This window comes from Geotrypetes seraphini, chromosome 5 (assembly GCF_902459505.1).
Source record: "Geotrypetes seraphini chromosome 5, aGeoSer1.1, whole genome shotgun sequence".
In the NCBI taxonomy this organism is placed as follows: domain Eukaryota; kingdom Metazoa; phylum Chordata; class Amphibia; order Gymnophiona; family Dermophiidae; genus Geotrypetes; species Geotrypetes seraphini.
In genome coordinates, this window is record NC_047088.1 from 95,919,058 (window position 1) to 95,932,363 (window position 13,306).

General features: G+C 41.4%; 1 protein-coding gene across 4 annotated transcripts in view; it reads right to left on the reverse strand.

The window, feature by feature from the left end:
* PPP4C (protein phosphatase 4 catalytic subunit) overlaps positions 1–13,306 on the reverse strand; it is an 80,899-nt gene that overhangs the window by 52,134 nt on the left and 15,459 nt on the right. For all 4 annotated transcript variants that reach the window (XM_033945841.1, XM_033945840.1, XM_033945839.1 and 1 more), the window contains exon 2: positions 12,648–12,780. In XM_033945841.1, coding sequence (XP_033801732.1) covers positions 12,648–12,745 — 98 coding nt within the window. In that variant the 5' untranslated portion in view covers positions 12,746–12,780. The remainder of the gene's footprint in view (positions 1–12,647; positions 12,781–13,306) is intronic.

Below are 13,306 nucleotides of genomic sequence, written 5' to 3' on the forward strand. Positions count from 1 at the left end.
CCTTAGTATCCTATGAGCCAGGCAGTGTGTGAGGGGGAAGTGGGGGGAGGAAGAGAAGCTTCACACTGAGTCTGTCACAGGAACTCAGTGAGGCTGTGACTCCACATGTGACATCTGTAATCAGGAACAGTTCCTAGTGCTCCCATGCTAGAGAGGTGAGGATATGGGGGGATGTTAATGTGTCTAATAATGTGCTCCTCTGTAAAAACCTCTGTATCTTCCATGGGGGACATGCTAAATTCGAGGAAATAAAAAAGCTGCTTATGATGATTGCATAGAGAAGTTCAGTAAGCTGAGAGGAGGGCTGGGCTCTCTGTGAACAACCAACACACTAATCCTCTGCGCTGTACCTTATGGAAAACTCAATATAGCAAAAAACAGTAAAGTGTATATGTGGCCCTTCACAGTGCTTTTGTAAAAATCATAATAAAATAACAAAGGCTCCAATAATGAAAAATAAAAGTCCTTTTCCCATACACTCAGGTTGCACAAGTCCGGTTTTCACCCGGACAGTATATTTTTTGACCAAAACGGATGTCTACAATTAGTAAAATTCCCCAATCACATATTTTTTTATGGGGACGGATTTGTATACAGCACTTCATTAGATTTTTTTTATTATACAAATTTTATCTTTTTGTAGACTTGAAGTCTTGAACAAAGAAAATGAGTACAGCAAAAAAAGCAAAAACAGATAGTGGAAGACCATTCCAAGAGGCCTGGACAGAGTACATATGGAGTGATTGAACGCAGTGGGAAAGCATTGTGTATTATGTGTAATGAAAGTGTTGTGTCTCGCACATCAAGTGTCAAACGTCACTTTGAGACCAACCATAACAGTGTTGCTGAACTTGGTTTAGCTCAAAGAAAAGAGCTCCTTGTAGGAAAATTAAAGAAATATCACTCCCAGTCTCTTAGTTTTAGCAACTATCTTTCAAAAACTAATCATCTTACAGTTGCCAGCTTTCAAATTTCACTGCGCATGGCAAAACATGGTAAGCCCCTCTCTGATGGAGATTTTATCAAAAAGGCAATTTTGGCTGGGAGTAATTCACTCTTCCATGATTTTCAAAACAAGGATAAAATTGTGCAGCGCATCTCTGAGGTGCCGCTAAGCAGAAATACTGCAAAAGATAGGGTTCTGCGAATGGCTGCTGATGTTAGTCAACAGCTTACTTGCGACTTACAAAAAGCACCCTTCTATTCCATGTGCTTGAATGAAAGTACAGATATTACTAACCATGCAAGACTAGCGCTCATTTTGCGTTATGCTACTGGTGACATCATGAGAGAAGAGCTGGTAAAACTGCTGTCTTTGCCTGGAAGAATACAAGGGATAGATATCCACAATGCTGTGATGGAGGCTTTTTCATCACTAGACATAAGTCCAGAAAAAGTGGTTTCAGTTAATAGCGATGGAGCACCTAGCATGGTGGGGACAACATCAGGATTCATTCATTTCTTTGCTAAGGAAGCAAAACATCCACTGATTCAATTTCACTGCATAATACATCAAGAGGCTCTCTGCGCCAAAGAAAGCAGCAAAAAACTTGACGATGTCCTCAAAGATGTAACAAAAATGGTGAACTTCATCATGGCACGTGCTCTTAGTTTTCGACAATTTCAAGCCCTTCTTGATGAGGTTCAGGCACAATATAACACTTTACTGATGTACAATAATGTCCGGTGGCTGAGCAGAGGACGAGTGTTAGAGAGATTTGTGGCCTGCTTGGAAGAAGTTAGGCTATTTATGAACGAAAAGGGGGAAGACTATCCTCAACTCACCAACATGGCCTGGCTTACCAACCTCATGTTCTTTACAGATTTTACTAACCACTTTAATGTACTAAACAAAAAATTACAAGGCATGGGAAAAACAGCAGAAAGCATGTTTAGTGACATCAAAGCTTTTGAGAGAAAATTGCATGTTTTTGAAAAAGACTTTGAGAGTGGACAGCTAAAATATTTTCCCAACCTAAAAATACATTTGGATAATTCTACAACATTTGTGGACAGTCATAAAAAACACCAGGAAATCCACAAAGCATATTCCACCATTGTAGCCGAAGCAAAGGAGAATTTTAGTAAAAGATTTTCTCAGTTCCGTAAGATGGAGACAACCCTTTCATTTATAACTTCCCCAGAAAAGTCCACATTTGAAGATCTTGATCTTTCCTGCTTACAGTGGTTGGATATTCAAAATTTGGAAATGGAGCTACTGGAATTTCAAGAAAGCTCTATCTGGAAAAGTAAATTCAATGACCTGCTAGCGGCTCTTGAACGTATTGAGTGTGAAAGGTGACAAATGAAATCACTGCTAGCAGTTCTGAAAATGAAATCCTAAAAGCGTGGAATTCTCTGCCAGACAATTTTAAGTCCATGAAAGCACTTGGGATTGCTCTTCTTACTTTATTTGGGTCAACCTATACTTGTGAGCAGCTGTTTTCGGCTTTGAATCATATAAAATCTGATGCTAGAAACAGATTAACGGATGACATGAGTGCTGCATGTGTTGCTCTGAAATTAACGCACTATTAGCCAAGGATTGACAAGTTATCAGCATGCATGCAACAACAAAAATCACATTAATTTTTTTCAGAGCATGCCCAATGCATATGTTTACATGAAGCAGTGTTTTCAGTTTGCGACACTTTCAAAGTTATTTAAATCTATATATATAAAATCGGAGGTATGTATGTGTGTATGTATGTGTGTGTGTATGTGCCGCGATCACGCAAAAACGGCTTGACCGATTTGAACGAAACTTGGTATGCAGATCCCTCACTACCTGGGATGATATGTTCTGGGGGTCTCGCGGCCCACCTGCACACGTGGACGGAGCTACAAACAGAAAATCAGATTTCACCCATTCATGTCAATGGAACAAATGTAAAAAGCTGCCATTCTCACAGTAATTCACAAACGGCTTGACCGATTTGAACGAAACTTGGTATGCAGATCCCTCACTACCTGGGGTGATATGTTCTGGGGGTCTCGCGGCCCTCCTGCACACGTGGGCGGAGCTACAAACAGAAAATCAGATTTCACCCATTCATGTCAATGGAACAAATGTAAAAAGCTGCCATTCTCACTGTAATTCAAAAACGGCTTGACTGATTTGGACGAAACTTGGTATGCAGATCCCTCACTACCTGGGGTGATATGTTCTGGGGGTCTCACGGCCCACCTGCACACGTGGGCGGAGCTACAAACAGAAAATCAGATTTCACCCATTCATGTCAATGGAAAATATGTAAAAAGCTGCCATTCTCACATTAATTCAAAAACGGCTTCACCGATATGAACGAAACTTGGTATGCTGATCCCTCACTACCTGGGTTGATATGTTCTGGGGGTCTCGCGGCCCACAACTCTATGTTGCTTGCTCAAGGGTGGGTTCACCCAAGAATTTATATGTTCTTGCTCCAGGAGGTGAAACTAAAATTGTTGTTTATAATCACGATTTGCGTTAGTTGTATTATATTCATTTTGTCAAATATTTCACATTATTATTTGAATATTGTACTTTTTATTAAGCTGTAAAAAAATACTTTCATTCACCACTATAAAGTATCTTTATTTGAATCCATTTAAAGTGTTATTGCTATAATTAAATACCCGTGCAACGCCGGGGCATCAGCTAGTATTATTTAAAGATGTTATTTAAAAAAGAGACTTTACATGGCCCTGTTGTATTCCAATCTGGCATTTCCAATAAAAACGGTTGGTTTAATTGAAAGCTCTTGTTTTCTTTACATCATATTATTAGAAATGTAATGATTTAACTATTTTCTAATTTGATTGTAAATTTTACAAAAAAACATGTATAGACTCTTTGGGAATACACACCGAGTCTTGACACAGTTAACAGTTTTAAGAAGTTTATCTTTTTTTTTACTCAGGATACATTTGACATGTTATGTGAATAATACATTTAAAATATATTGTGTAACTGAATCAAATTCTTCCTAAATTCATTAAATTGAATGAAATCATTAAAACATTATAAATTGTCAATAAATTGAAATGAAAACCAAAGGATTGTGAATCAAATTGATTCTCTGACAATACAAAGATTCCAACCTTTAAAAATGATGTTACATAGTTCAGGCAACTTTATAAAGAGTTTTTAGATACTAAAATCTTGTTATTAAGGTTTAATTGACGTGCTGGCACTTTGAGGAAATTCTTTGGTTTTGTGCGGCAGTTTGGGCACTCGGGCTCTAAAAGGTTAGCCATCACTGGCTTAGGGAGTTGGACAATATTTAGCTAGTTTTCTACTTCAGGTTTCTACTCATTGCTTCAGTACTCCAGGTACTTTAGTTAGATTGTGAGCCTTCGGGACAGTAAGGGAATTTCTAAGTACCTTTCTTACTTATAATTTTAATGTAGAACCTAACGGATTAGCGGTATATAAGAAATAAATTACATTACATTACTCTTTCATAAGCTCTATTATATGTGAAGTTTTTGCTATAAAGAATCCCCTTGAGACTGTCTTGAAGGCATCCCAAACTACTCCCAATGACACTTCATTGTTTAAATTGACATCAAAATATTCTTTCGGCAATCCATTGTACTTTTTCAGGCTCATACTTCAGACAATACTTCTCTGATGGTCTGTGCCACCCACAAACAGCCTCCCCTTTGGTAGAATGTGTTTTAAGGGCATCTGGTATCACCCTGCCACCAAGAAGGTAAGCTAAAGAAATGGCCTTAATGCCACATGCTATACAGTAGGCTGAAATGCTGCCAGGTCCTTTCTCTGACCAACTATAATAACAAACTGACTATCCCAGGGGTAGGCAATTCCAGTCCTCGAGAGCCACAGGCAGGTTAAGTTTTCAGGATATCCACAACAAATTTGCATGATATATATCTGCATTTCAAGGAGGCAGTGCATGCAAATCCATCTCATACATATTCATTGTGGATATCCTGAAAACTTGATCTGCCTGTGGCTCTCGAGGACCGGAATTGCCTACCGGCCTAGACTATCCCAACCAAGGCACAAAATTGGCTCTCCAGAACAAATCCCTACTTGAGGGAACCTGACCAAGGAACAAAAAAAATGGCTCTCCAGGCCACATTCTTACCACAGGTGCCATGACCGAGACACAAAACAGTCTGCAATCTCTTCAGTACTGGCACACAAGGATATTTCCCTACCTCAGAGAAAAGACATAAAAAAGACAAAGCAGAAAACAGTCTACAGACAGAATCAACTATATACAGGAAAACTGTATTTGCAACAACAACAAAAAAAAAAAGCAGTGTAACACTGTACGGATGAATCACCACATCAGCAGATATTGGAGTATGCTGAATTAGAGCTTTACCAAATAGGGTCCTAGAAAGGAATTAGAAAATATGCCAAAGGCAACTAGCTATACAATGAAACTGCAGTATTCACCTAAATGTGAGATGAAGAGACCAGCTGTATTATGAACATCTGCTCAAGGTACCATACTTTCCGCAAAGAGAAACAACACCAAGTCTATGAAGTAAAGATTTTGCTAGTCTTGAGGGCAAAAACTGACCCAAAAGAATCAACCTAGGTAGGACAAAATGAAAAAAAACTCCAACATTTGAGGACAGGGGTGTCAAAGTCCCTCCTCGAGGGCCACAATCCAGTCAGGTTTTTAGGATTTCCCCAATGATAAGATCTATTAGCATACAATGAAAGCAGTGCATGCAAATAGATCTCATGCATATTCATTGGGGAAATCCTGAAAACATGACTGGATTGCGGCCCTCGAGGAGGGACTTTGACAGCTGCCTACCAAACTAATAGTAATGTAATCTGTAAACACCTATGAAGAAATCCCAGCTGCTTTCCAATAAAGAAAAAAATATTTTTGGCTCATAACAAGGCTAAAGGTAGCCAAAGAGAAAGAAATAAAAATCTAGCTGGTACTAGAAGATATGTAGTGAAATCATTAAGGTAAGCCACTTGACGTGGGGAGTTGAGAAGAGTACAAAAGCCCAGACAGTACAAGGAGGCTGAGAAGATCAGCTTAATCTTAAAAGAAAAGTTCAGGCAAAATAAAAAAAGCCAAAATCCCCCACCAAAGCAAGTGGAGCTCAGAAGAAAAAAATATCAAGAAAAGTAATTATAGCGCAACGGAAAACTAGTTAGAACAAACTTAAGAACTGCAGGAGGAAGGGGGGGGAAGGTCCAAGACCACTACTAAAAACTGCCCGCCAATGAGGCTAAGCCTGGATGCTGCCAAATTGAGTGCAAAAGCAAACTGCAGAGTGCTGTCACACCACAGACTTTTTTTTTTTTTTTTAAACACACAGCAAAGATGATCAAGTCCAACCACCAATGGAGATAATGATGAAGAGGCGAAGTGATTTTGATCCGTTACTGACTGCAGTCAATTACAGAGCGGCGCGGGACCAGGCAGGAAGCGCAAAGGTCGCGCTCCTGCATTGTGCGTCGCATCGCTCTACAGAGGCAGCCGTCCAGCAGGAGACCGCGCTGGACCACCACTTCTTAAAAAAGGTATCAGGGGGCCATTCTTCGGGCAGCTTCGGGGAAGCCTTTCTTCGGGCGGCTTCGGGGAGGCCTTTCTTCGGGTGGCTGCAGGCAGTTTCTTCAGATTTCGGGCTGCAGGCTGCTTCTTTGGGCTGTTTCAGGCTTCCCAGCACCAGACGCACCAGCCCACCAGACACACCTATGTGTAGAGGAGGAAAAACCAAGAAGAAAAAAAATTCTAAAACAAATTTTATTTTTCTTGGTTTTTCGTCCTCTACAGGTGGGTGCGTCTTATGGACTGGTGCATCTTATGGTCCGAAAAATATGGTAGGTTATGTAGAGGTAATTAATTTAAGAACCTCCTTAGGAGGATCATCAAAGTCCAAAGCCTCTAACAGCTCTGGGCTCAAGGTCAGATTCCAAATTAATTGGCAAAGCCTTTCGTATGAATTTAGTGAAAGAACGCCCCTCTGGAGGAGATCTGCACCTGGGATGAGAAGGAGATGGATCAAAGGAAATTCCATAGGATTCCGGGCCAGATTATCAGTATCAGAATGTTGAAACAAATCCATATCAATACAGTTTTCCCCCGGTCATTCGCGGTATTCTCCGACTGGGATTTCCTGTGTTAAAGTCGGGCTTCACCTATCAGGAGCTGCATGTCAAAGCAGTTCCTGATTGGTGAAGCCTGACTTTAGTGCAGGAAGAGGCGGTCGGAGCATACCGTGAGTGATTTCCTTCACTCGCTGGCACTCCAGCTGCCCTATCTTGCCTCCCCAGGCAAAAAAACACATTCGCGGGTTTTTGATATTTGCGGGGTTCCTGCAATGGAACTCCCGCAAATATCGGGGGAGTACTGTATCTGGTGCAGCAGGTAACTTTCTATACGATAGAAATGAAGGCTGCTTCTTAGTGGAGGGAGTATGATGAGAGTATCGAGAATTGACTTCAACCACACCACCAGTACCAATCCAAAGACGATGAAGTGTGTTGTCTGGAGTGCTTGAATCTGGATCTGCATTAAGATTACATTACATTACATTAGTGATTTTTATTCCGCTTGTACCTTGCGGTTCAAAGCGGATTACATAAGAAGAGAACTGGACATTTCCAGGATGGTACATGACAATAGAGAATACAGTTTGAGGATAGAGACTTAATAACAGAATGATAGTAAAGACTTAATAACATCGGAAGATGTTTTGGACGGCAGTGTTTTGGTTTCTTGGGGGATGGGGTGAGGGAGGTTAGGTAGATTGTATATGCTTTTTGAACAGCAGTGTTTTGATTTCTTTACGGAATGTCTTGAGGTCTGATGTTGTGGTTAACAATCTGGTGATGGACGGTTCGAGTTTTGCAGCATGTGTTGCCAGGAGGCTATCATAAAGCTTTTTGCGGTGAGTACCCTTGAGTGGTGGGTATGTGAATGATGTCAGTTTTCTTCTTGTTCTGGTTGGAAGGTTACGGTTTAGGCGGTCATTTAGGTAGGTGGGTGCAGTACCGTTAATTACTTTGAAGAGTAGACAGTATAGTTTGAATTGAATTCTGGCTCGAATCGGTAGCCAGTGTGAGTCTAGGTAGGCATTGGTGATGTGGTCAAATTTTCCGAGTGAGTAAATTAGTCTAAGGGCTGTGTTCTGAACAGTTTGAAGTTTTTTGATCATGTTTGTGGGGCATGGTAGATAAAGGATATTGTAGTAGTCCACGAGACCTAGTACCAGGGATTGTACAATTATCCTGTAGTGTTCTTTGTCAAAGAATTTCCTTATTTTTCTTAAGTTGCGCATTGTGAAGAATGCTTTTTGGGTAGTTTTGTTGATTTGGGTCTGCATAGTGCAGCATCTGTCTATCTGCACTCCCAAGATTCTGAGTGAGGTCTGGATTGGGTATTTGGTTGCTTTAATTTCTAGGTCTGTTATGGATGGGTTATTGTCCGTTTCAAGCATTAGGAATTTGGTTTTGTCCGAGTTTAGTTTCAGTTTGTGGTTTGTCATCCATTTTTCTACTTCATCCAGAATTATTTCCAGGTGTCCTGTTGAGGTGTGGTCTTGGATTTCAAAGGGGAGGAGAATAGTTATGTCATCTGCGTAGCTGAATGATGTTACATTTAGGTTGTCTAAAGTGGTGCCGAGGGAGGAGATGAAGAGATTGAATAGAATGGGCGATAGTGGTGACCCCTGCGGGACTCCGCATGGATTTGACCATGGGTTAGATTTCGTGTTGTTTGTCTTAACTCTGTACGTTCTTGTTTTGAGGAATCCTTGGAACCAATTGTAAACCACCCCTGAGATCCCGATTGCATCAAGTATCTGGAGTAATATGGTGTGATCGACTAGATCGAAGGCGGCGGAAAGATCTAGTTGGATAATTAGGATCCTGTGTCCTTTACTGAGGTGTTGTCGGGCTATGTCTAGTAGTGTTGCTAGTAGTGTTTCCGTGCTGTGGTGAGATCTAAATCCTGATTGAGAGGAGTGAAGTATATTATGGTCAAATAGGTAGTTGGTGAGGTATTGAGCCACAAGTCCTTCAATCAGTTTGACATATAATGGGATCGAAGCGATAGGTCTGTAGTTGGTAGGAGCGTCTATAGGGCCTTTTTGATCTTTCAGTAGGGGTGTGATTATGATCTCTCCAAGATCTTGTGGGAATTGACCTTCTATGAGAGTGCTTTGAATCCATTGCATGAGGTTGGTTTTGAATTTAAGGGAGGCATTTGTAAGCAGATACGATGGGCAGTAGTTCAAGTCGCATGAGGTGTGGCTGTATTTTTTGTATAGTCGGTTCAAATCAGACCATTGTAGGGTTGGGAATGTGGTCCATGTTCTGTCTGCAGATATGGCTTCTTCCGTTGTGGGGGTTATTATCTCGTAGAGTTTGGTGGTTGAGTTGTTGAAGGTATTTCTGATTGTAGTGATCTTGTGTTTGAAGTGGTCTGCTAGTTGAGAAGCTGTTGGTGATTTATTGCCTTGAGTGGCAAGGAATGGGTTTGTGTCCGTAAGTTTTTTTACTAAGTTGAAGAGTGTTTTTGTGTCAGAGGTGTTTGTGCCAATTAGTTTAGAGTAGTATGTTTTGCGCTTTTCTTTAAGTTTGATATTGTATAGTTTGATTTGGGTTCTCCAAGCGGATTTGGTTTGATCATTTTTCTTTTTTCTCCAAGATCTTTCAAGTTGTCTGCAATGCCTTTTTTGTAGGAGGAGTTCGGAGTCGAACCACTTGTCTGAGGATCTGCAGGTTCTATGTTTGGTTTTTTCAGGGGCTAGCTCGTTCAAGGTTGTTTCACTTAGGATGCGCCAGTGATTTACGAAGTCAGTTGGGTCGATGGGGGCGATTATAGGGTCAACTTTATCCCAGAATGTGGCAGGCTCAATTTTCTGTCTAGATTTGAAGGTTGTTTTTTGTGGCTTGGGTTTTGTGTTATTTTGAGGCCAGTTGATGGTGAAAGTGTATTTGTGGTGGTCTGACCAAAGAGAGGGATGCCAGGTACCATTGGTGATATGAATTTTTGGGGTGTGGAGGTTATGAGACGTGAATGCTGCTATATCAAGTTGGTGGCCTTTTTCGTGCGTGGGTTCAGGATTGAGGATCTGGTAGGATAGGGCGTCGAGGTATGAGAGTATATCGTCTACTTGTTTGGATGTGTGGTCCTCGAGGTGGAGATTGATGTCTCCTAGGAGCAAATTGTATGTGGAGGTTAGAGAGAAGATGAAGGAGAATCGGTACAGTGACATGTTCGTTTAGATTTAGAAGAACATGCATTGGTCCCTCGCGATGTACCTTGATGTTGCACCAATGGAAAGCGTCAATGCAGATCAACAATGCTTCGATGCAGACCTACGATGTCTCAATGCAGACTGGGAACTGATATTGCTTGGCCTTGAAATGCTATGCTCTGGCTGGGACGGTACCGAGGGAGTCAGTGTTTGCACTGGCGTAGAATAGAGCTTAAAGATATCTCCGAGCTCCCTGCTAAGAACTCCTTCAGCTGGTCTCTGAAGGCCTATACCAGTACAGTTGGCTCAACAGCCGGTACAATAGGTGCTGCAAGGCATCAAGGGGTGGGAGACCTCGAAGAGGATGCACGCCCCGTAGTTGACACCGCCTGCACAGAAGGAGACCGTTGGTGTCGACTCTTGACCTGCATCAAAGGACTTGATGCTGCTGAGGCCTGCTACACTTACTGAGAGAATGGCTTTTTAGTTGACTTAGATGGAGGAGTATCAGCCAATACCATCAATGCCGGTACCACCAGACTTATTTTGTCACCATTGCTGAGCAAAAAAGCTTCTATTGCTGGATTAGCTGGGCCTTTAACGGTCCAGGAAGAATGAAAGCAAGATAAGGCAGAAATCCCCAAACGAGGGGAAACTACAACTCCAATCAGAAATACAGACTACACTTTATCAAAGAAAGTAATCTCGTTGCTTAGAGGAGCCACTGTGACTCAGACAATCACACTCTCAACAGGAGAGGCCAAGTAGGGAGCAGGATTGGGAAAAGAAATGCACACCAAAAAGAAAAAAAGCTCACAGAATAGTCTGCTGTCCCCCAACATCGGCTCTCCTGCTGAACAGAGAAAATACCACTGGTAGAATTCTCAGATGCCCTGCAAGTAGAACAGCACTGAGAGACTTCTACAAAGGAAGATCCACAGAACCATGACTTTCTTTAGAACAAGGCTGACAGAGTAACAACTGAAAAGATACTTTCACACACGTGCAGCACAATTTTTCTTGTAGACTCATGAACAAGCCAACAAGCCTAAAAGGCAACAATGCAAAGTGATGCCCCCTCCTAGAACAGCCACAGAGGTAGAAAACCTGCTCTCTTTTCCTTGCGTTTGTGGTTTCTTTTCATTTATTTTTTTAATTCTGTGAGTGAGAATAAAGGAAGTGGAAGGAGGGGGGATGGAGGGTAAGGATCTGGCACCACCAGGTATACCCCTACAATAGGCAAGCAGAGTCAAAGTGCCTCCCCCAGGTTCAACTGAACTGGGAAATCCATAACAGGAGCAGTTCAAAAGATGAAGTCAGGAGCTTATGAGATCATCCATCTGCCTGCTGAAGATAGAGAATACTGACTGACCAGCGAGCTTATCATCCTGTTAGTAGATGGTCATAACCCAAATATCTCTGAATTTATCTGCTATTGATGATAAGAAAATTGCTTTTTCTTTGAAATGTTGACTTGAACTTCTAATAAAAAGACATCTAAAAAAATTTTATTTTTAAATGTTTGACCTACTTTCTTTGACCACAGAAACTTCTCTTGGACATCTGTGATCAATGTATGAGGAATATTATGGTTGGGTCCAGGGCTGTGGAGTCGGAGTTGGGTACCTGGAGTCTGAATCGTGGGTACTAGAAACTGAGGAGTCAGAGTCAAAGGATATCTATTGACTCCACAGCCCTGAGCAGGGCTGTGGAGTCGGAGTCAGAGTCGGAGACAATTTTGGGTACTTGGAGGAGGAGTCGTGGGTATCAGAAACTGAAGAGTCGGAGTTGAAGGATTTAACTACCGACTCCATAGCCATAGTTGGGTCCCAGCCATAATTTGTGGCCATCTATAACAGATATGGTCCTGTTGCATCAAGTGCATTTCTTAAAGCTGCTGGAGGATTTTTTCTTGGAACATCTTGGCTGTAAAAATAGCAGCTGCAAAACAACTTAATTTTGATAATAAGTACTCTGATAGAGTGAGGTGCTCAGCAAGACGTATATCAGCCAATGTGAAAAAAAATAAAGGAAATTTGAAAACACTGAGAAACCTCAGAGGCTAACAGATAAAAACTACTACACAACAGTGACAGGACATGAGAAAATATGTCTTGAGGCAAGCTCTAGTGATATTGTATCTGACCAGCTCTGTAGAAAGAAGACTGAAGCAGGAAGTGACACATGTGGAGTTACTTAAGAGCAAGAGAAGCTTCCTGCACATGCTACATCAAATGTCATCACCCATGATGTGAGAACTTGCTATCTTGCTTGTCCTTGGAGGAGAACTAAAAATCTCCTAAATACTGCAGAGTGGACCAAAGTGAAAGTCATCATGCCAATCTGACCAAAACTTCCACTCATAATGTAACACAAAAAGTAGGGATTAGTTCACCATGTGCTCTGGGTAAAACTCCCAAAGCAAGCAGCAGCAGTCAGGGTTGGAAAGTACTCACCGAGCTTTGGCACATAGTGCTTTCACTTCACTCTCCTTAATGAGCTCACAGCGGCGCAGCTGTTCTATCTGCCGGTCCAGATCACTGATCTCTGCCATTGTCCCCTCCACTTAAAGAGGCTTTCTGACAGCCCCTAGATATTTAAAAAAAAAAAATTGTAAAAAGCCATGTAGAATTAAAAAGACAGCCATATGCATCCATATTCTAATTAAACAAAGCAACTGTGCAAGCATCATTATCAGACTGGAACTTCAACTAAAAACCAAACTAATGACACATTCATAATTATTTGGACATAAGCATATTGTTGCTGCTACCTCCCTCTCTGTGTTTTAAAGTTGCATATACCGTTCTTGCTGGACAAAAAAACCAAGGCATTTTTAAAATGCAAAAAGGGCATGAAATCCTCTCAACCAACCTTTCAACAATGCTCAGAGCTAGCAAAAAAATTCTTGTTTTGAGCCACCCAGGGATTCGGCATGGCAAACATTAGTTCATGGCTGCAAGAAAATCTGCTAAATCAGTGACTTAATCCTAACACTTTAAGATGTTGTATTAGTGGTTTGCCACCTAGGAGGTGTTTAATGTATATGGCTGTTTATATGCTATAGTATGGATGCCAAGGGATGATAGTGTGCGTGGTGGGGGAAGCAGAGGGA